The 21,753-nt window shown below is 38.8% G+C and overlaps 1 protein-coding gene and 1 long non-coding RNA gene across 17 annotated transcripts in view; one reads left to right on the forward strand and one right to left on the reverse strand.

The window, feature by feature from the left end:
* The window catches only part of Tcf4 (transcription factor 4), a 347,192-nt gene that overhangs the window by 92,419 nt on the left and 233,020 nt on the right, over positions 1 to 21,753 (reverse strand). For 2 of the 16 annotated variants that reach the window (XM_034518311.2, XM_076912510.1), the window contains exon 1: positions 3,588 to 4,030. The exons of 12 other annotated variants lie outside the window; for them this stretch is intronic. In XM_034518311.2, the coding sequence (XP_034374202.1) occupies positions 3,588 to 3,656 (69 nt within the window). In that variant the 5' untranslated portion in view covers positions 3,657 to 4,030. Of the gene's footprint in view, positions 1 to 3,182; positions 3,566 to 3,587; positions 4,333 to 21,753 lie in introns of those variants that run through there. 2 more of the 16 variants (XM_034518310.2, XM_076912511.1) reach the window with 2 other exon arrangements.
* LOC143434278 (uncharacterized) lies at positions 17,371 to 21,041 on the forward strand. The gene is made up of 2 exons (XR_013103631.1): positions 17,371 to 17,878; positions 20,214 to 21,041. It is a non-coding gene; the product is annotated as an uncharacterized LOC143434278 (long non-coding RNA).

Raw genomic sequence — 21,753 nt, forward strand, 5'->3', positions numbered from 1 at the left:
ATTACTCATTAAAATTCAAATTTGGTGAGCATGTGGACCTTGAAAAAAAAAAAAAAAACAAAATTTGGGGCTAGAATTAGTGATTTCTTTTTGCCTTTTTTTTTTTTTTTTTTTTTTGTAGACCAGGTTATGCCCTATATAATGCCCAGTACTTCTTATGGCCTTAATGAAGACAGACAGTAGCACAATTTGACATAAGCTAGAGTTCTCAACACTCAAAAGAAACATTACTCTTCCAGAAATCTTTTTCTGACAGTTGAAGGATAATTCCTTCAAATTTTCATTTAGCTGAGACTGGCATTCACTTACATGCAAGGCACTAATGCATAGGGGGGAAAAAAAAATCACACCAAAAATTACTAGCCAAGTTCTTCATTGACCTCTCCCCTGAGGCAAAGCTGGGTTTTTACAAATGCTCTCGTTTACACTCAAGATTTATTCTTTGAGAGCTCTTGGGTTAAGGTTATTTAAGGTCTTAGCTCATGAAATCTACACTTAAGGACAAATCACTGTCCTCAGTGCAAGCGTGGCAACATTTGGGCATTATAGCAGGGCGTTTTCTACCCTAAGGTGACAGAGCCCGTCTACATTTTCCTTTGTCCCAAAATATCATTTGATTAAAGTGTTTCTCTTGCTAGGAAGTGGGGGGGGGGGGATTTTTTACAAACACTGTGTTTGCTGGTTCAAAAAGAAGATAACTGTCATGTTCTTCTGTATTCTTGCTGCAACCTAAAAAAAAAAAACAGTGTTTGGGAAGGATTTTCCATTTTTCTTCTTTTGTTTATTCACAGGGAAAAACCTGCTTCCTCTAGCCTCTCTCAGTTCAGAGAGTTCAAACTGAATTTAAACAAGTAATTGACTTGTCACTGGGGAAAAAAAAGAAGGAATTCAGTGCTGGGCTGTCTTCAGAGGAAAACCTGTGCCATAGAGAGAGCCAAGCTTAACAGTTCAGGTTGGAAAACACAGTGTGCTCTCTCTCTCTCTCTCTCTCTCTCTCTCTCTCTCTCTCTCTCTCACACACACACACACACACACACGATACAAATAGTCAGACCTCAGACAAACAAAATTCAAGAAAGGTAAAGTCGCTTTCATAGACATGTTGAACAATCAATGCATGACCTATACAATCTCCACAAGATGTCTGGCATCAAACCAAAGGCAGCTGCATATAGAAGTAGAGCCAGCACAATACACACTGTGGAATAAACAGAAAGCCCTTTCCCCAGGGTATGCATGAGGGTGTCTTGGAAAATGGTCTAGAACCGGGCCTTCTGTGGACCACACACAAGTGAACTTTGCTGGCTATGTCACCAAGTTAAATCTAAGTACTAGTGACCATCCGTGGTTTCCAAGGTTTTCTGCTGAGGCTCCACATGGCTATTTTTCCTAAGTATAATATATGTACAATTTGCCTCTTTCTAGTGTTTGAATCAATAGAGATACACACCACCAGATTTGTTTTTAATAAACGTCTTAAAACAGTTCCTATAAATACACTTCCTGTGACAGAGTGATCTTGATTTTATGAGTACCATCCTTTCAAAAAAAAAAAAAAGTCTAACAACCAAAATATTTGGCAACTGCGAGGGCATATTAGTGATATGATGTCATAGTCAGCATTTTCTTATGGTAGAGGCAACTGGCAAGCTGTAGGAATGGAATACATATTTTTAAAAATTCCTTTGGGCCATAAGGAAATTAAAATGCCCAAGCCTTAGCTAAAAATTTGACAATTCAGCTGTCTAAGATGTAAAACTAGTAAGTAACATATAAAATTCACATCATTAGTAATCTTTAAAGTTAAAACCCACAACTTGTATTTATTGTAATACATAAGGTAACATATAATCTTTTCATATTTATGCATATAATATATAGTGTATAATATATAATTCTTTAGTGCACAGGGCAACCAACTCCTGGGCCGTATCTCACTACTTTCACAGACACATTTGTTGATCACATTAATAGCATTAGTGAAGTTTACTGAAAAGGGCTTTAAAAATCAACGGAAATATTATGGTGTGTATGAGAATGACTAAGAGAGCACAGGCAAAAGTCTTAAATACGGATAAACCCCTAACGATTGCAATCCAGATACATTCTTTTTAAAACTCAGTTTTCTAAGCCCAATATTTAAGGTCACAGATTTAAGCACTGACCAATCTATAACACAAGCCTTTTACTTCAACACCAACTTTATTTCCCATGTTTAACTACTGTTCTGATTACATGCAATCTTCTTTAAAGGGGGGATTTTAAAAGGCATACGTATTTATAAATGTGTGATGATTTACTGATATTTCAAAATAAAAGTAGTAATTCATAAACCTGGATAACTGTTAAATTCCTTAAGCTAACTCAAAAGCTTATGTATATGTATACATACCAGTGAGGCCACTAGAAATAAGCACTATGCATACATCTGTGCATATTTACGTATATATGTGTGTGTGTGTATATATATATATATATATATATATATATATATATATATATATATGCATCTACCAGCACACACACACTTAACTCGCTTGTGCCAATCAGTGTTTCTGAACTGGGCCTTCGTGAAAGCTCTGATCGGTCTCCTTGGCCCAACTATCACACTCTGATTAAAAGCAACCCAAATGTAAGTTCAAAGTACAACATGAGACCAGTTCCTAAAGGGCTGCTTTTCACCGTCATCTCCGTTCTTTGCTATTTTAAGATGAAATTTTACTCCTCCATTGGCCAACTCTTCCTGAGAGCACCACATACCAATTTACGATTTACAAAATATTGAAATCCTTTTCCTTCAGAGGGCCCAGGCAAAGGAAAAATAAAATAAAATAAAATAAACCTCCAGATGGCAAGTATAAACCTTCTGCTGGGGTTATACACAAGATACCAGACACTTTCCCCCACGTAAATAAAGCTTTTTCTGTTAGAAGAGGGGAAATTGAGGAAAACGCCACACAGTACAAATAACTCACAATATTGTTACATGCACGAGTGGATTCTTATCCTCCCCCCCCTTCCTTTTTTGGTTTAAAAAACAAGCTTATATAATCTACTCCATCAGATATGTCCGTTCTAAGTTTTTGGTCTATTTTAATCTCTTATCTGTTGTCCACTCTCCATGGTTTCCAACTTAGTAAGACTTTAGACAGCACAAAACCTCAATCCGGAGACAAACTTACCCCCAATTTTTTCTCAGGCTAACTTGGGCTTTCTCGGTTTTCTTCATAATCTGCTCCTCCTTTCAATCATTTGAAAGCAAAAAGAATTTTGCCAAAAGACCCTTTTAAATTAGTATTATTTTAAATCGTACAGCCTCCTAAGTTCACCTGACTGCAAACTTTCTCTCTGGGATCTACTTTCAGGAGCTTTGTAAAGCTTTGATGGTTCTCTACTGGGGGAAAGGCAAAAAGCAAGAAGAAGGCAAGAGAAACATCCTAGGACTCGCAGATGATAAATATTTCATGGCACCGAGAAAGGTGCGGCAGTCCTGCACAACTTCGCAAACAATGCTCCCCGCCTAGAATGCTCATCCCTGTGACCATAAAACTTGTCCCCAATGCCCCTCGCAGCCCGAGTTCGCTTACCGCTTTCCCATTATAGTAGTACATCAAAGAGTTGCCGCCCATGCCCGGGATGGTGTATGCGCAGTACATGGCCTCGGATTCTTTTTTTCTCCTCAGTACCACTCTAACAACTTTTATTTCAAACTCGCTGTCCCTTTTTTCACAACAATTCCTTCAGTTGCATTTTCCCATATGGCCGGGCCAAGCGTGGTGAATATGCAAAGCAGGAAGAGACCATTCCTGGCGGGCGGGGGAGGCCCCGGCGCTGCTGTCAGACGCTCAAGTTCGCGCAGGCTGGATGGCGGCCCGGCCTGTGCAGCGCCGCAGCCGAGCACTCGAGATCGCTGCAACTTTTCCGAGGGGTTTTTATCAGTTCAGTTCCTCGAATAATGCCGATTCTTACAAATTCCTGCAGGCTTCACTTCTGCTCTCTCTCTCTCTCTCTCTCTCTCTCTCTCTCTCTCTCTCTCTCTCTCTGTCTCTCTCCTTCTGTGTGTGTGTCTCTCTCTCTTTCTCTCCCTCTTTTTTTGTTTTGTTTTAGGCACCCCTTTTCTTCTCTAAAATTTCCACTCAACTGCCTTAGGGTAAAAGTGGAACAGGGTCCATTATTGAGCAGAATACAAATGCGGTTAATTGACTCCCCCTCTCTCTCTCTCCCTCTCTTTCTTTTTTGTTTTAATTTGATTAAAAAGCGAGTGGCAGGAAGGGAATCGTACGATGCACATCTAATAACTCTGCCATCTGTCTCTGCTGCTGGCTAGCTCCCAGCATTGTACGCAGCTGCCTGAGAACTCGATTCGGAGAAAGGGGGGCGGGGGGGGGCGTAGTGGAGGAAGGGAAAAAAAAAAAACCCACCACGTCTCTGACCTCGCTCAAACAGAGAGAGGGGGCAGTGTTCTCTGGCTGCTTGGTCAACAACCTACAAAACCGGGTTGCGGAATGAAACAGAGTAACAGAGCGGCCAGCCCAGGGCTCTGCAAGCCCCAGGCTCTCAGACCCAGGGCAGAGGGTGGCCGCCCACCGGTGAACTTCACCTCGCCACACTGCAGCCGGCTGCGTGGACAAAAGCGGGCTAGCTAAATGCCATGAAGCCAGGCTTCCCTCCTTAGGGCTGGGCACCCCAAACCCACACACTCTGCAGTCTGGACTGCCAAGGCAATGGAGAACCCAGCTGCAACTTAAGCCTGTTTGTTTGCTGGGTTCTAAGGCAAGTTTATTGGTTAAGTCCGAATCTACCAATCGCTCACAGCTGTCAATTCCTAAAAAGGTACCTTAGAGACCACGTTTTTTTCAGAGTTTTGACTCGCCCCAGGAGCCTGATTTCTGCATAAATATTTTAAACGTTCCACGCACTTTTTTTTTTTTTGTAAACTTAAATTTTACTGAACTTTAGGAAAATGCAAACCTCCCTTCACCTTTATTGATCGCCACTGAACAATAGAATTGCAAGGTTTCTACCGAGCGGGGGGGGGGGGGATATTTTTGTTGTCTTTTGAAAAATATATCAACTAACAAAAGGGGAGTCTAAAAAAAAAAAAAAAGGAAAGGAAAGAAGGGGGGGGGGGAGATGGGCTGACTTGAGCTTGCCAAATTCAGAGCATCACAGGAAAGGAGGGCCTCTGGGAATTGATCCCAAATGAAACTAAATCATTTGCATATGCCGAGGCAAATGCCACCGAGCACACATCTACTCTTCAGAATCAACTTTAATAATGCAAAGCACCTATTTCCTTACGACTCAACGCGGTAACAAAACACATTCAGTATCAATAGACAACGGAGGGCTGGAGTGGACTGGAGAGCAGAGGCTTACCTAAGGCTGGAAAGTTCCCCCCACCCCACTAAAACACACACACACACACACACACACACACACACACAGGGCCCAGAGGTTTGTCTAACTCACTTGCTCTGCATTTATTCGGAAGGTCCCCAGAGGTTTGTGTAAACAGTACTTGAATTATAATCACACATTTCATTCAAATTTCATGCTTTGAGGATTTTTTCCTCATTAGAACAGTTAGTTGTCAATCTGACAGGATTCCATTTGTACCCTTTAAACCACCTTCAATGTTAACACCCAAAGCCAGGGTGCCCACTGCCACAGGACAGAGTGTGAAAACCGGAACTTGGACACTGGAATTTGGAGCGAGAAGTTAGGGTGGGATTGTTGCTATTGTCCCTGTGCTGTTCTCGGAGAAACCCCTTATTTAGAGGACTGCCTCTGGATCTTACCCACTACTCTGGATGTGGCTGCTAGAAGCCCTGGACTATTTCCATAAACAATTATTTCTTTTCATCTACATTAAATCTATTTTCTTGTACATTTTGCAAAGATGTAAATGCCTCTCCATCAATTATATATAAACTCATAGTTTTTAAAGGTAAGGATATGATTTCTTTAAGACGGGTGCAACTAAATACTTTCATTTGATAAGACTTTAAGGTCTTTCGATTTGGCAAGTGAAAAAAAATAGTTAAAGGAGAACTAGAACTTTAAGCTTTTAGGATTTATTAGCTGATGCAAAAAAAAAAGATTCTAACATTTCAAAAGTGTATATCTGTATTGGTTAATGAAGATGTACAACTTTGAAGGGTTATTTGTGAATGATGCCCAGCGAGGCAGGATGCACTGTCATCCAGTGATGCGTGGGGTTTGCTTTGCTGCCCTTGAAGTACATGTCACTCACAGAACTCAAGTCAGTGCCTTGTCAATTGAGACAGTTCTTCAATCTCAGACTCTGAAGTTGTCTTTGTGACAGAAATATCATTCGTGGTAAATCTTGAGTGTGATGCGTGGGGAGCGAGCACAGACGACTGGAGCTGTATGCAAGAATCCATGTGTTTTATAATCATTTAAAAAGAAGTCTGGATCTTAAGCAGCTAGTGTGTAAGGCCTTCCCCTGGTTTGCATCAGTGTATACTTACTCAACAGGACCTTAACAATGAGGCCCCTTTCATCACTGAAATGACAGCCAGGCTAAACAGTGGGCCAGCTCTCTTTCTGATACTTAACTAGCAAGCATCATTGGAAATGCAGTAGATGGTGAAACGAGCCATCAATATTTATTAAATAATAAAACTGATTACTAAAAGATGTCAATACCATTTATTTCTCCTAGAATCTAGTTAACAATCTGTTATTTTTTTCCAAGAGTTCCTTGATAAGATATATTTGAGGTGAAGCACATTTGGTGATTGCAGCATATATATATGACGTCACAGGAAACTGGGAGTTCTTTGAACAGACACTCTCAAGGTAATGGTGTCATAGTTCCAGAAAGGTAGAGAGATACTCAGTAAGATCTTGTGGGGTGAATGAATTACACCATTGAACAAGTAACTACCCCAATCCTACAGTTATTGAAAGCAGCCCCTGGGTTAATATATTTATTCAACCACTCCACAAACACCTTTTACATGATTCCCAACTTCCAGTTAAGATCCATCCAAGAAAGGTTGGAAGATTAAGACACAGGACAACATTCTACCTGATGGAGACATAACCATGTAGCCAAGAGATGCAAGCAGACTCCTGAACATAATGAAAATTATGACTAACAATTATTGCTTTTATTCAAGTAGGAGAGATTATATATTTTTAAAGATTTAGACAACAAACTGTTACAGGTGAAAAGAAAGAAAGAAAGAAAGAAAGAAAGAAAGAAAGAAAGAAAGAAATTCCCAGCCATAGAGCAAATTCTACCCTTTACCCACAGAAAAACAATAAATGCAAACTTATACAACACCAGTGTCTAAATAAACCTACTACACAAATACATGTCTACCTAAATAAAGTGGAGTGGCTTTGAATGTGAGCTAAACAATGAATGGACAGATGGATGGGTGGATGGATGAATGAATGGATAAATGGATGAATGGATGCATGTATGCATGCATGGTGGTATCATGGAAGGAATGCCATGCCCCTAACTATCACATAACTTGCAAAAACATGACAACTCCTTGTTTAAGTCACTAATCACATAAAAGTTTATATGTATTGCTTACTTCTACAATGCTGGTTCCTTTTATGTAGCACAGTTGGATTAGATAAATGTCATGAATTAAGAGATGGGGATATCCATCAATCCAGTGAGTGATATCAAAGACGGTACTCAATACATCTACAAGGATAAGCAATTTAAAGAGTAAAGACCTTCGCTTGTTTAATTCTCACAGCAAGTACCTTGTAAGAGGTATTTCCATCTCACTTTTAAGACAAGAAATGAAAATTGAAAAGTCTTAGATGACATTTCATAAACCAAGAAGAGACTGATGCAACAGAACCAGAATATGAACAAACTTATGACACCCAGAAGGCTTCCGCTGGAGAGTGGAACTGTGGGTATAGGAATGACACCATAGCTACTCTACAGCAGAGGGAGCTTGCTTGGCCAAGCCAGACAGCACAGGTGTGAGTGCTAGCTGCATGCTTTACATCCAACACTGGCTCCTTCTGGGATTTAAAGGAGAGAAGACAGCTCCCTCAGCAGATCAGCTGTGTGCTATCAATGAGAGGACAGTTCTTACTCTCCCTGCTTCCTCCGTGCAATAATAATAATAATAATAATAATAATAATAATAATAATAATAAGAACAACAACAACAACAACAACCAGCCTGAAAAGTCTTAGGTCCTGGAAGTTTACTTACAAGAAAACAAAACACATAAAATTACAAAGCCAATTGTGAGGTACCTACTCACAATTTGCCTAGAAATTGTAGACCATTAGTCTGAGAAGTATGCCTGTAACATAAGACCTTTCACATTGATTTTTGGTGATTCCTTGGGATTCAAAAGTATGTTTCTGTATGTAAAATCAGAAGAACAGCAGATTTTTCGCGGTGGCAGGAGGAGGCTGTCTAAGCTGCTCGGAACCACTGAGAAAGCCTGGAGTTAGAGAAGGCGCAGCATTTACATCACTCACTCTCCAGCAGGAGTCACTCTAACCGAGAGGTTTGACTCATGAGCTAAGTTGATGTGGGTGTTTAAGTAGGAAATGCTTAGAAGTGGACTGCTGTATTATGAAAAATTTGAATAAGCTCTGATGGCTTGTAATTAGGGGTTAATGTTTAATATCCAAATTAAAGTGCAGTGACAAAAAAATCCTATTGGGTGTGATGACATACATTTTTATTAAAGATCTAATTACCAAAATAATGAGCTAGGTACAGGGACTTCCAGGCATACAGACACGAGCAGTCAGTCTTTCTCCTTCTCTCTCCCTCTCCCTCTCTCTTTACGCTGCCCCTTACCTCTCTCCCTCTTTCTGTCCTTTCTAATTTGCTGTGATGACTGGAACCCTACGACAGTTTTGCAATGGAATGGTGAACTCTGATAAACTACTGTCTACATCTATTTCTATCTTGAAATTGAGGGGTTTACAATGTAAAATATTTTATGTGCTCTTAAAAAGTAATGCAGAGCTGGCCCTGGTGGCGCACACCTTTAATCCCAGAGTTTGAGGCCAGCCTGATCTACAGAGTGAGTTCCAGAATAGCAAGGTCTACACAGAGAGACCCTGCCTCAACGAACCAATAATAATAATAATAATAATAATAATAATAATAATAATAAATAGTAGTAGTAGCAGCAGCAGTAGCAATGAACAGGTCTACTTTAAAAATATTTTCTTGGGGGATAGAGATTGTTCAAAAAGCATACACTGCTCTTCCTGAATTCCATTCCTAGCACTTACTTCAGGTGGCTCACCATTGTAGGTAACTACAGTTCCACAACAATTGAAACGATATGGCCTCTATGGGCACTCATGTGCAACCCCCACCACACACACACACACACACACACACACAAACACTTAAACACAAGACTATAATAAAAAGAAAAAAAACCTAACTTTTTTTCTCATTAAAATTCAAACTTTAGTTACTATGCTCATTATTTAAGAGAATAAATATATTTAGCTCAAATAAATATTGTTAAAAGATTGATCTATTTAAAATCAATGAATATTATGTTAATAACTTTTGGATAAAGGCTGATAAGATGGTTCAGCACATAAGGGGTCTTGCCACCAAACCTGACTTCCTGACTTTGATCCCTGGTTACCCACATGTTGGAGAAAATTGATTTCTACACATTATTCTCTGACCTCTGCATTCACACTGTGGCAGACACACAGACAAATATGCATGCTCACACAATAAATAATGTAAAAACATACATTTTTTAAATAAAAATCTCAGATAAAATAAGAGTCATGCAAATCATTTCAGTGGCATGAAAATGCTCTCATGGAATAATAATTTGAAATTAATATAGGCTACCAGATATGTGAATTTACTTGGGAAGTAGCTTTTGCTACACAATCATGTCAAATATTAGCAATATTAGCAGAGACTATGGAGCTGAATTTGTACCATGACTTCCTAGATATAAGTGCCTATGTAACCTTCAACTTGATTCTTTTATGGCTTAGGCTCATGTGTAGACTTTCAAATAGCTTATGACATGACCAAATATTTATTTTCTTCATGGCTGGACAGATAGCTTGTAGTCAGATCGATTGTAAGTACCCCACACCGATTGCTAAGGTAAGCAGTGAAAAAAAATATTTGTTTTGAACCAGATTTGTTTCATAAATATTTGACTTTTACCATTGGGCCCTATTCTTCCTACTCAGGAAAAAGAGTTCCTCGTTTTTCACTGTGTATTAGCAACGGCACAGATGTTATCTGGGAGACAGACAGCAGCATGCAGAATCGATGTGAAAACCAGGCTCCTGAATCCTGTGTGTACTTCCTCTGGATGGACTCACCATCCCACCATCCCACCCTCCCACCCGCTTTCACTGTTGGGTGGAAACGCATTCCGTGAGCATACCAGTCATGTAACTGATCTCAATGGCTATGCAATTCACTAAACCAGAAGTTTAGTGAGATTCCTCTTACAGATGGTCCAGCCTGTGCTAACCTACTATAGGATAAGATTAAGTTGGACACCAGCTAGCAGGAGCAGAAGACACAGATGGGTCTGTTTGATCCTGGTGGAAACTGTAGACTGGACTCCCATGGAAGTTTATACCGACTCTCTTCAGGTTATACAAGAGTGAGGAACTTCGATACTCACGCACACCATTGAGTCTCTCAAATACTAAGTGGAATTACAAGAGATAACACAAACAACATTCTGAACACACAGAGAAGACATCTTATTTGGGAAGAGGAAACTCAGTCTGCTTTTGAGTTTTCCCTGAGCTGTCAGCCTCTTCCCTCTGGGAATATTGGGAAAAAAAAAAAAAAGATTATTTTTAAATCATTTATCCTAATACATTGTGATCCATGGCATGTCTCTAAGCATCATATACAAACAAACCACTTCTATTTTGGTACAAGGAGGAAGCGTCAGACTGGACAATATGAAAACGGGGACTGAGGAAGTTGACTCAGAGTCTTGCACTTCCTACACTGTGAGCTCCAAGACAGACCACAGGTCTGAGGTGAACGAAGTGTGAGAATGGCTCTGTGTCCCTCTGTATTGATTACCAGATGTAATCAATTCATATTGATGCACAGGCTTAAAAAAAATTACCCCAAAACTAAAGAGAGAAATTCTGAGTCTGTCTATTTGTTAGGCTAGAGAATTACTTTTGAAAACTTCTTCTCCCTAGAAATGGATTGATGAAGCTCATTGGAATTTGTACACAGGATGAACAGCAGAACAACATTTTTTTTTTTTTTACAAACTTACGAATAGATATCTGGCTTCCTAGTACATTGCTCAATAATAATCGGGGTGGGGGTAGTACCACAATGCAAGTAATTTTCATTCAAAATAGACTAATTGTCTAGGGCTTGTGAACCCCCTCTGGAGTGGAATTCTAGCAATTTCCTGAGGTTTCCGTTGATTACATTTAATAGTTTGACATCATCCAGTAAGTAGAACAGCAAATTGCTGGACAGAGAACACACAACTTTCAGATGCTGTAGAGAGCATCTCTGAGGGTGCCTATAATAGAAAGAGTGTCCAAGGACAGCATCATGCTGACCTTCAAGAGTCCAGCGCAGGTCCCTGTTTTATAAAGACTCTGCTTAAATGCTCTTGTGTAACTGGAAGCCAGTCTGTTCTAGAATCGACAGCATCTTAAGGAGGTAGCAGGAGCAGATCACTCTTAGCCTCCCTAAGGGCAAGGGAATGGGTCATACTGCATCTCAGAGTCCTGCATCCCTGTTTTAAACACTGTGTGCCTCAATTCTAAATGACCTGGGGTGACCTTTGGTCCCATTGATCTTACGTCCTCCCTCTACACATAAACACAGGTATGACCACAGCAGCACAAGTGAGATAAGTCTTGCATCATCTTCATGGATGTGTCAGGAAAATCTCCCGAGGATCTCAGAAGAAATGCTCTGTAAGAGCTAAGGCACAGGTAAGAGAAATGCTGGGTCTCTGCTAGGTAAACTGAAAGAAACGAGTGAGCATTTGTCAAACGCAAACAACATTAAACTAAGAATTGCTCTGTCAAAGTTTGATGTTGGCATATGCTGACTCCCAGCACTAAACCAATTTAAATATGATGCATGGTGACTGCCCAGAAGGAATGTGGAGTGAGGGTCTTACCTCTCTTTATTTAAGGCTGAGAAAAATAACTAATTCAAAAGAGGTTAGTAGAATGTTTTGAAATTAAAAAAAATATTTTAATGTGTTTGCATATATGTGCATGTACATGTATGTAGCAGACAACTTATAGAAGAGCATTCTCCCTAACACTGTGTAAGTTCTTGGGATCAAACTCAGGTCAACAGGCTTTACCCCTGAGCCATTCTCCAAGCTCACATTATTGTTATTGGTACCAAATTGCAAACAAATCGCTACCCAGTCAGTGACATGAGAGTTTCCTCTACTTTGCTTGACAGAATGTTCATTTCCCAAAATGTCAGCATTTGCTTTTCTCCAAACATGACTATAAAATACTTAAGTTGAAAAATAACTTAAAATAACTGTTCAATTATTTTAACCTTAGTCCTTGATTACAGGATATGGCACATACTTTGACATCTGTTGAGGCCTTGCAAGTCATGTTTGGTTACCTTTGTACTAATGCCATCACAAGGTAAATGTGTACTACGCAAAGGGACATATCAGAAAGGACAACACACAGGAAAGTGTCAGCTTTACCCATTCAGTGCACAGCTGTGCACCCTTCAGAGTTATTAGCGATACTAAGTTGCATGTAATTAGTGGTTCCTCATATCTTTGTTAGATAGTATAGTTCCTCATATCTTTTGATAGATTTGCCTCAAAATATAGATTCCTAAGAATTACATATTTCTTGAATAGAAACAGTAGTACAATTATTAAATGTTTACATAGATCATAATGAAAATGATCAAATATGAAAAAGGAAAAAAAAATAAGTTGATTGTATTTGTGTTACTTAAAGACTTTAACACCAATCGGTAGTGGTGCATGCCCTTAATCCCAGCACTTGGGAAGCAGGCATATCTCTGTGAGTTTGAGGCAAGCCTGGTCTACAGATCTAGCTCTAGGAAAACCAGGGGTTCATATAGAACCCCTGTCTCAAAACAAAACAAAAGAAAACAAACAACAACAAAAACTTAAGAGAGCATGTGAGACATACCACTCTTTCCCATGTGTAAATTCACTGGACAAGCCACAGAATCTACAAAAACACAATTGTAAATGCTAGCTGAATTTCTCACTTCCTTTTGAAATCTGAACGAGTTCTGGGTTCATCTACATCTTTTCTTCCTTATTGAAAATAAGCCACAGAGCTGAAAGCTCCCCGTCATCCCCCAAACCATACCATTGCTTTGTAATAAAGAATCTCAGGAAGACCAACTCAAAACATATAGGAACAATTGAGAGTTACTTTGATCTCCTACCAAGCAGAGCCTCTCTGATAATCCCTGTGACTTTCCGGGAACAGACAGACTGTGGCCACAATGTATGCTGGATCTGGAATGCTCTACAATCCAAAATCATGATGGGCAGACATTTCCAGATAAGAACCATTCTAGGATGTGTCTGTTATTCCACAAATATTGAATAACATAAACTTCTATTAAATAAATCGTGCCTTTATCTCATTGCCCCAGCACAACAATGTTACAGTTGTCACAGACACATAATCAGAGTTCTAACACATTTGCTTACTTGGTGGAGAAAGAAACTAACCACAGATTCATTTCCCTTCTTTCCACAATGACAGGAATCAACTTGAAAGGTCTGGAGAGATACAGGTGAAAGCACCTGCTGTCAGATAGATTGCCAGAATCCATGTGGCAGGGAAAAACCAACTTGTGAAAGTTGCCCCCTGACCTCTGCAGGCATAGCATGCCACACATATGAAATAAATGAGTAAGATGTAATTTATGATATATGGTGTGTGTGTGTGTATACATACATACATACATACATACATACATGTGTGTGTGTGTGTGTGTGTGTGTGTGTGTGTGTGTGTGTATTAAAGGAAGAAATTGCCAGGTGTGGTTGCACACATCTCTAATCCCAGCACATGGGAGGCAGAAGCCAGCAGATCTCTGTAAGTTGAGGAAAGCCTGGTCTATAAAGTGAGTGTCAGCAAGCCAAGGCCACATACCATGTCAAAAAGAAAGACAAACAAACAAACAAACAAAAACCCAAAAGAACGAGATATAAAGAATTCATGTTCAGAGAGGTTTGCCAGATAAACACAGCTTAACTAACTATAACTTCAATTTGAGAATACCTTTTCTTAAAATATTGCATATTATTAAGTGAAAAAATTAACAGCACCACATCTACTTTCAATGATAACACACACTTATGGTAGCTAGTCCACTAGCTTTCAAATGTCCTCATTATTATTGACTTCATAGTCAGGTCTTTCGCTTGCTTTTATTAATGAGCTACTGACATACAGAGGTGGAACACATTGCATTTGATGCGCTGGCAGAGAGCACACCCATTCACACGTACACGCCACCAAAGGGTGCTGTGGAAAGGACCTAACCTACCTTCATTTCTGTGGGGGAGTTAACAGAGCCAACAAAATGCCAAAGACATAAAATGAATACATGCATTGTCACTTTGAAAGGCGACACTGTTCAGTTACTTGGCATGTGTGATGTGTGTTCCTGTTCGTTTCACAGCATCTTTGGTTTTCCTTGTTGGGTCATCTGTCCTTATTTAAGCTATATTCTACCTTAGACAGTCCAGCTCCCAGATCTTCCCTGAGTGGGACACCTCATTCTCACACACTTGGACATTAGTGTCCATTGTTGTGGATGGAAACAGTGAATAAACATTCTTAACATGCCATTCTCATAAATTTAACTTTGGTTTGCTCTCTCTGCTGAAACAGTCTATTTAACTAGATTCTAGGCACTATAGAAAAAAAAAACAATTCATGTTATTTGCCTCATTGTTAAATGCTGATAACAAAGAAACTCCACAATAATTACAGTGACATATGGCTGGTTTTGCTTCTATGTTGCATGGTATGCTACCATGGGAGATGTGATTATATTATTTATGATGTAATTGCGATCACTGGATTTTTAAGAGTCATATAATGTCTGCATTTATTAGTCTACAATGAATATTACTGGTACTGGGCCTTCTTTAAAGCATTATAAAAAGGCATGCTTGCTTGTAAAAACAACTAAGGTCATCTTTGCGTAAGTCTTCATAATGGTTGCCCACCACCAAGGGGTCTAGCACTTAGTAGGTGTATAATGAGTATGTGTTGATTTTTATTTTTTTGAGGTGTTTGAATTTTAGGAGGATTCCATTCTAAGTGGGTATATGGTGGTGTAAGAACATGATGCCCATATCTACCAGTAGATGGTAGTTTCTTAGCTTTTGGGGACTTTAAACATCTTTTGACAATATGACAAAATATGATAATATGATGCACTTTCTTCTAGAATTATAGGTTGAACTTGTTACTAGAGTTATATAAGAGCGGTCCTAACATTCCGTAAAGGCAAGCCTGAGATACTCTTCAGATACACATAAGTCATAACTCTTATCAAAGGCTTACTGGGTTAAATCTACCTAATGCACAGGAAGTGTATATACACAGAAATATACTATCAATGGCCTTTACTAAGAATATTATGTCAGAAAGCAAATACTATACCAAGCTATTGTTCTGTGGCTTAATCTTTTAGAAAGTCTCTTAACTTATTGACGTCACAGCTGAAAACACCCAGGAGCAATACAAACTATACAGGTCGCCTCCCTAAGCCCACAGTATCAGATGTTTGGAAGGAAATTGCCAGAATTTTATACCTGACACGCCAAGCTGTCTGGAAAGATGCAAATTTCATTTAACTCTCTCTTTATATTCTTATTTGTTCCTAAAAAAAAAAAAATTAAAACTGCTAATCATTTTGAATCGAATGACTCATAAAATGACTTTCCACAATTGAGATACTTTATCTTTATTATTTACGATTTTGCAACAACAGCAATAATAAAACCTCACAGAAAATGAAAATCTCAACTCTCTTCTACATCTCCAGACACACCTTCCTGTCTCTGAATGAAGCACAGGTGTTTCGCTTGCTATCTAGTGCAAAGACTGTCACTTAAGCCCGTGCGGCTGTGGGGCTTTCCACATTGGCATTCACGAGGCTTCGACTGTGGAAGTCGCCTCACGCCACAGCACCCTCCTGTGCGATTCATTTCATCTGGGCTCTGTAATCTCAACTTGTGATTACTCTATTGTTGTTCTTTGGAGGCTGCAAGTTCTCCATAAAGTTGAAAGGAAGATGAGCCTTATTTCCCAATGAATATTGCCTTGCTCTCTCTGTTGTTGAGTTGCAAGCACAGCTGTGCATAGTAGCTTCAAGGAAGTGAGGGACAGCCACAGAATAACTTCGCCTCGAGTTCACCAACTACAGGCTCTATGGAATTATGTACACTCCTCAGATTGCCAAGCACTTACATAAATATAAACTTGGAATTGATATCAAATAGCATTGATTGAGGTTGATCGCAAGAGTGTTTTTTCTCTAATTTTACCCATTTTGCAGAGCAATATGTAAGGACTAAGCCTATTTCCATTTTCTACATAGTTATCAATATGTTATTTTTCCACAAATGAAATAGTGATAATAGGGACGTAGCCCAAATTGTTAATTCAAATAAAAACACAACTAAGGACACTATCTTTTAAAAATTATTCATGTCAAGCAATCTTCACAGTAAAACAACATCTTATAAATACAATATCCTGGAATACGTTTTATTTATAAGATATAAGTTTTACATTTATTTCAATAAATAAACAAGTTCTGTAATGGATGAGACATGGGATTTAGGTGGAATCTGCAATCACATTGTTCCAAGATTAATCAAAAAGGATAAATGAGGCATTAAAATTCACACACCGAGAGACCCCCAGCTTAGAAAAGAAACCCCATTCTGTGAGAAGGAAACAGCGCAACCTTTTGGTTCCTGGAAATGAACTGCAAATGGAGAAGGTTCTGGTGCCTTCTCTGTTCTGGAAATGAGAGCATCCATTGCCAAGTGTAACTCAAAAATGAAATAAGTGCTTACAATTATTGGAATTATCAAGTTGAATTCATAAATTGTGACTAGGCTCATGTGGAACTATAACCTGTAAATATTCAAAATAATTCACTCCCTGTTCTAGAAAACACTTTTACCCTGACCTTGAGAAAAAGTCAAACTTAGGACCGCCTTTCTCAGTTCAGTGGCCAAGAAGTGCTCCATTTCCATTGTTGAGAAGACCCGTTTAAATATGGCTTCGTATCCAAACATATACTGATGAATTATTCAGATCTTACTTTGGAAATGTGGGAACAAGAGGAAAGTTTGGCAAACTGGTGCTATATTTTAAATTTAATCATAAATCAGTTTTTGGGGAATTACAAATAATGCCTGAGAAGCCAGCTAAGGACCAGATTTCGTCACTGAATGCGAGTATTGTACTTGATAAAAGCTAAGAACAAGGCACACACATGGGAGCAGAGAGCATTCGGGCCACAGTCATGGGACTGACACCCAGGGAAACCTGTCCTTAATTTATCCCGTTGTGTGCAGATTTGGCAAGGCTCTACAAACATCATTTACATACCATATGCCCTGAATTACCTAGGCACAATGGCTGTGGATAAATATGTTTCGGGTCTGACTGTTTGCTTCCTTTTATGAGTTTTGCAGCTTTCGGTTCATTTTCACGTTGCTAAATAATTTAATGTGCTATTTCATGCTGCAAAACGACATTTTGCTAAATCAATAACTATTTTGGTTTTTTTTTTTTTTTTTTTTTTTTTTTTTGCCTTGTAACAAGAAAGGAAACGTTCCTGAGGTAAGCGACCAAGGGATATTATTTCTCCTATGTCAGATTCAAATAAAAAGAACTCGGCCATTTATGTTTGCCTCATTTTAATCTCTGTAGTCCTTATGAGGCATATAAATGTGACACAGTCCATGGTAAAATAGGTACAAGTCACAGATTATGACTGTTGTGGAATACAAAGTAGGTCAACAAGTCCTCATATTTAAAAGAGATTTCCCAAAATACACCCTACGCCTTTGCTGCATCTATTCTGTATACAACTGAAGCAAGATCACTGGCCTAGCTAGGGCTTACTTTCCCTTGGCCTCCAATGGTGGTGCCCAAATGAATTAACATTTTCCAGATTCTCAAACTAAATTTAAAGCTAATTTGAAAATGTATACTCAAACCAGAATAGCTCAGTAGTCTTGAACAAGATTGGAGCAGAACTGTGTATATATATCTCATTATGTGTTATGAATTTAACTGTAAATTTCACATTAAAATGACATCAACATCTTCATTTTGGATAATATTTTCCACAGTAGGAATATTCATTAATGTAGGATACTAGTGTGATAAACAGCTTACATGTAAAAGAAGCAGGGAAAACCTAGTTAGTCTACTTTTTACATGAATAAAATAAAACTTAAAAAATTAAATAACTAAAATATTGATTTTAAAAAATATTTAATGATGTTTCATACTTTGTCAAATGAAGAGAATCCATGTTATAGGCATGTTCAAATATAAAGATCTCAGAATTATTACAAAATAATCACAGCTACTTTTTGATCAGAAATTAAATTTATTATAATATTTAGGACAGAATAAAATATAACAAATAATTTTACTTGTTTTAATTATATTCCTAAATAAAACATATGTGCTAGCAATATGTCTTTGTTCTAACTATTTAATACAAAGTATCTGAAATTCACAAATTATTCTTACAATCGATGAAAGAGGAAAATCCCATAGCTATGGGGTTTGTATACACAGGTCATTTGTTGATCTTTAGCTAGAAAATATAAGGTGCTCATATGATTCTTAGTTGGGTGTTAAAATAGATGGCCTGGGTGCTGTTTCTACACAGCAGCATAGAAATATAGAAATATAGAAATAAGCAATCGGTGTCATCTGGATTCTATCAAATACTTGGTTTTCTGTAGAGGACAAGGAAAAGAAAGAAGGTACTATTGAAATATATCGGCAACTAAAGGGTTAACAGACATATGCTGTATAATTAGGAGATGCATTAATGATTATGAATAGTAAATGATTTGGTGCAAAGAAAAAATTTAGTCAAAGGGACATGTACCTATCTTACATGTTTATTAAGTAACTGTATATAACTAGAGAATTCTGCTATTAAGAGTCTTGCATTATTGGTGTAAATACTTCCAAGGGTACATCAAATTGTAATCTTTCATACGACATCCATCAAACCAGGCTGGAGATTTTGACAAACATTAAACACAGTAAGGAGGCAATTATGTATGCATGATTTAATCTGCAACTAATTAATATGCAAATTTATTCATATGTTAGTTACTAAATTAAAAATGCAAAGAAGCCCTTATGGTGATTCTCGAAATTTTGCACAAACAGAACATTTAAAATGTAAGAAAAATGAAGTTTTTTTTTGAAGCCTACACCACACTTTTGGTGTCTCCAGAACCTGTTGCATTAAGTACACTAAAAAAAAAAAAATAGTGTTTAAATACTAGATAATAATTTAAAAGGTGTGCTAATTTCATGTGAGAATGTGGGAACAGAAAGGTTAATCAGAATTCTCTCGAACTCTTAAGAGATGCTCTCTAATTATCAGACAAATGGTATTCTATCTCTAAGCATCGTTCCCTGCTCCTGGGGTTGTCAGAGTTGGTCATCTTTCCTGATATCATGTGTAAACGTTTGGAAGTTTTAAGAGGAATAAACAGTATTTGAAAGCAACCATCTATATTGAGAATTCCAGAGTAACGTTGAGACCATTTGGTGTTCACTAAACATGCAATTCCCTCAAGATGGCAATCGCTCTTTTTGCCTTTGGGGAGCAGCTCTCTGCAAACAGAGATATACCAGGGAAATCTTGAAAAGGTTAGGAATCCTCTACAACATTTTCCCCCAGAATCTTCAAAGATATAGTGTGGTTAACCAAAGAGCAACAGCATCTCAAAAAGACAGGAGGTCATTTTAGCCGAATCTAATGTGACGATTTAAGCTCTGCATCCCCAGAGTCCAAGATGGATTTGAATTTTTTATGTGAAGTGAGGGATATGGACTGGTGATAATTTAAAAATATTTTTGTGTGTCTATGTACTTGGGAGCATCCACTGAAGTGCATGGTATTATGCTTTGGCAGCTGACTGCCTTCTGGAGGATTGAACTTCCTCAGGACTGCCTACTGATCAGCAGCAAGGCTTTACAGGGACCAACTTCTCCTCTGATCACCTTTGCATCTGAAGAGTGCCTCTGGCAGCCATGGACTCATCTCCTGAAGCTGGCTGCTGACACATCTGTACTGGCCTCAAGAAATCAACACAAGTCAACTGTATGAGAAAACGCAGTAACAGCGTCTATGGCTCTTCCCAGGGCACTGAACTCTCACCCACGCTTAAAAAAAAAATCGCCATCAGTCTCATCACTGCCAAGTGACACACAAAAAGGAAGTTAACCATTGGCTGTTACTTGTGTTCACAGTCTGACTCCCATTTCCCAGCTTCCCTTAGCCCATTCGGATGCCAAGCGGACTACAGCTTGCCCATTTCATCTCGACCACGGCAGCCAAAAAAAGCACCGCCCCACCGTGCGACGACAAGCAGTCTGTTTTGATATTAGTACCTCAGTATGTGCTGTAAGAGAGTCAGATGTCCCCAAACTACATGCCCTCCCCTGAGGGACTCTGTCCTAGCCCTCCTTGGCCAGAGAGATGGAGTGCATGCCACAAACCCTTAGCTGTGGAAACACGGGGTACAGAAAGGCACCATTTGTGGTGTACAGGAAGGAATGCCCATGAGTGTCTCTTCTGCTGGGGACAGGATTTGTGCCCTCTGTTCAACATTTTGCAGCTAGGTAGAAATATAAACTCAGATTTTAGTCCCTCCCTGTGGGCCAGCTTTCATGGTGAAAGTGAGTTATATAAGGAAGCTTTTTCTTCCATAATTTAATTGCAATAAATGCTAGTAAGCGAGTATCAGGTTTTCTTTTTCTTCCAGGAAAAGCAGGGGAATATTTGGGTTCAGAAAAAAAGGGGGGGCTGTTTGTTGTGTGTGTGTGTGTGTGTGTGTGTGTGTGTGTGTGTGTGTTTCTTCACTACTTATGAAGGGAGTTGGGGAAAGACAGTAGTGGATTCTTCTCTTCCCAACATATATGGATTTCTCTGCACAAAATAAATGTGTAGGATCAGAATCTAGCCTCATACTATTGCAGAATGTCTTGGTTCTTCTTTCTGCCCTTTTCAGCACTAAGACTCTCTTTTGTGAGTGATCGGGGAGCCTAAGGTGAGGGGTGCAACTGCTGGGTATGGCAGAAGTCTGAGGACACCAGGGGCTTTTTGGATTTGTTTGTTCAGGTGACTCACTTTCTGTTGTGACCAAAACTGAACATAAAGCTTTTAAAAGCTTAAATGTACACATTTCTGCATTCATTACACAGTGTTAAATCTAATTTGTTCTTTTTACTGTCACAGGAAGCACATGTTTAAAGCAATCTGTTTCCTCGTGTGAATGCTTTCCTGTCTGTTTAAAAAAAAAATTGCGACATACTTTACCCTGAGTAACCAAGAGGTGATCGTAAATATCCTTAAATAGCATTAAACAGATATGAAAGACATTAACACTTTCAGAATGCCAAAGTAGTATTAAAAAAAAAAAAACTAGCAGATGCTCCTGGGTCAAAAAGTG

This window comes from Arvicanthis niloticus, chromosome 14 (assembly GCF_011762505.2).
Source record: "Arvicanthis niloticus isolate mArvNil1 chromosome 14, mArvNil1.pat.X, whole genome shotgun sequence".
Classification (NCBI taxonomy): Eukaryota; Metazoa; Chordata; class Mammalia; order Rodentia; family Muridae; genus Arvicanthis; species Arvicanthis niloticus.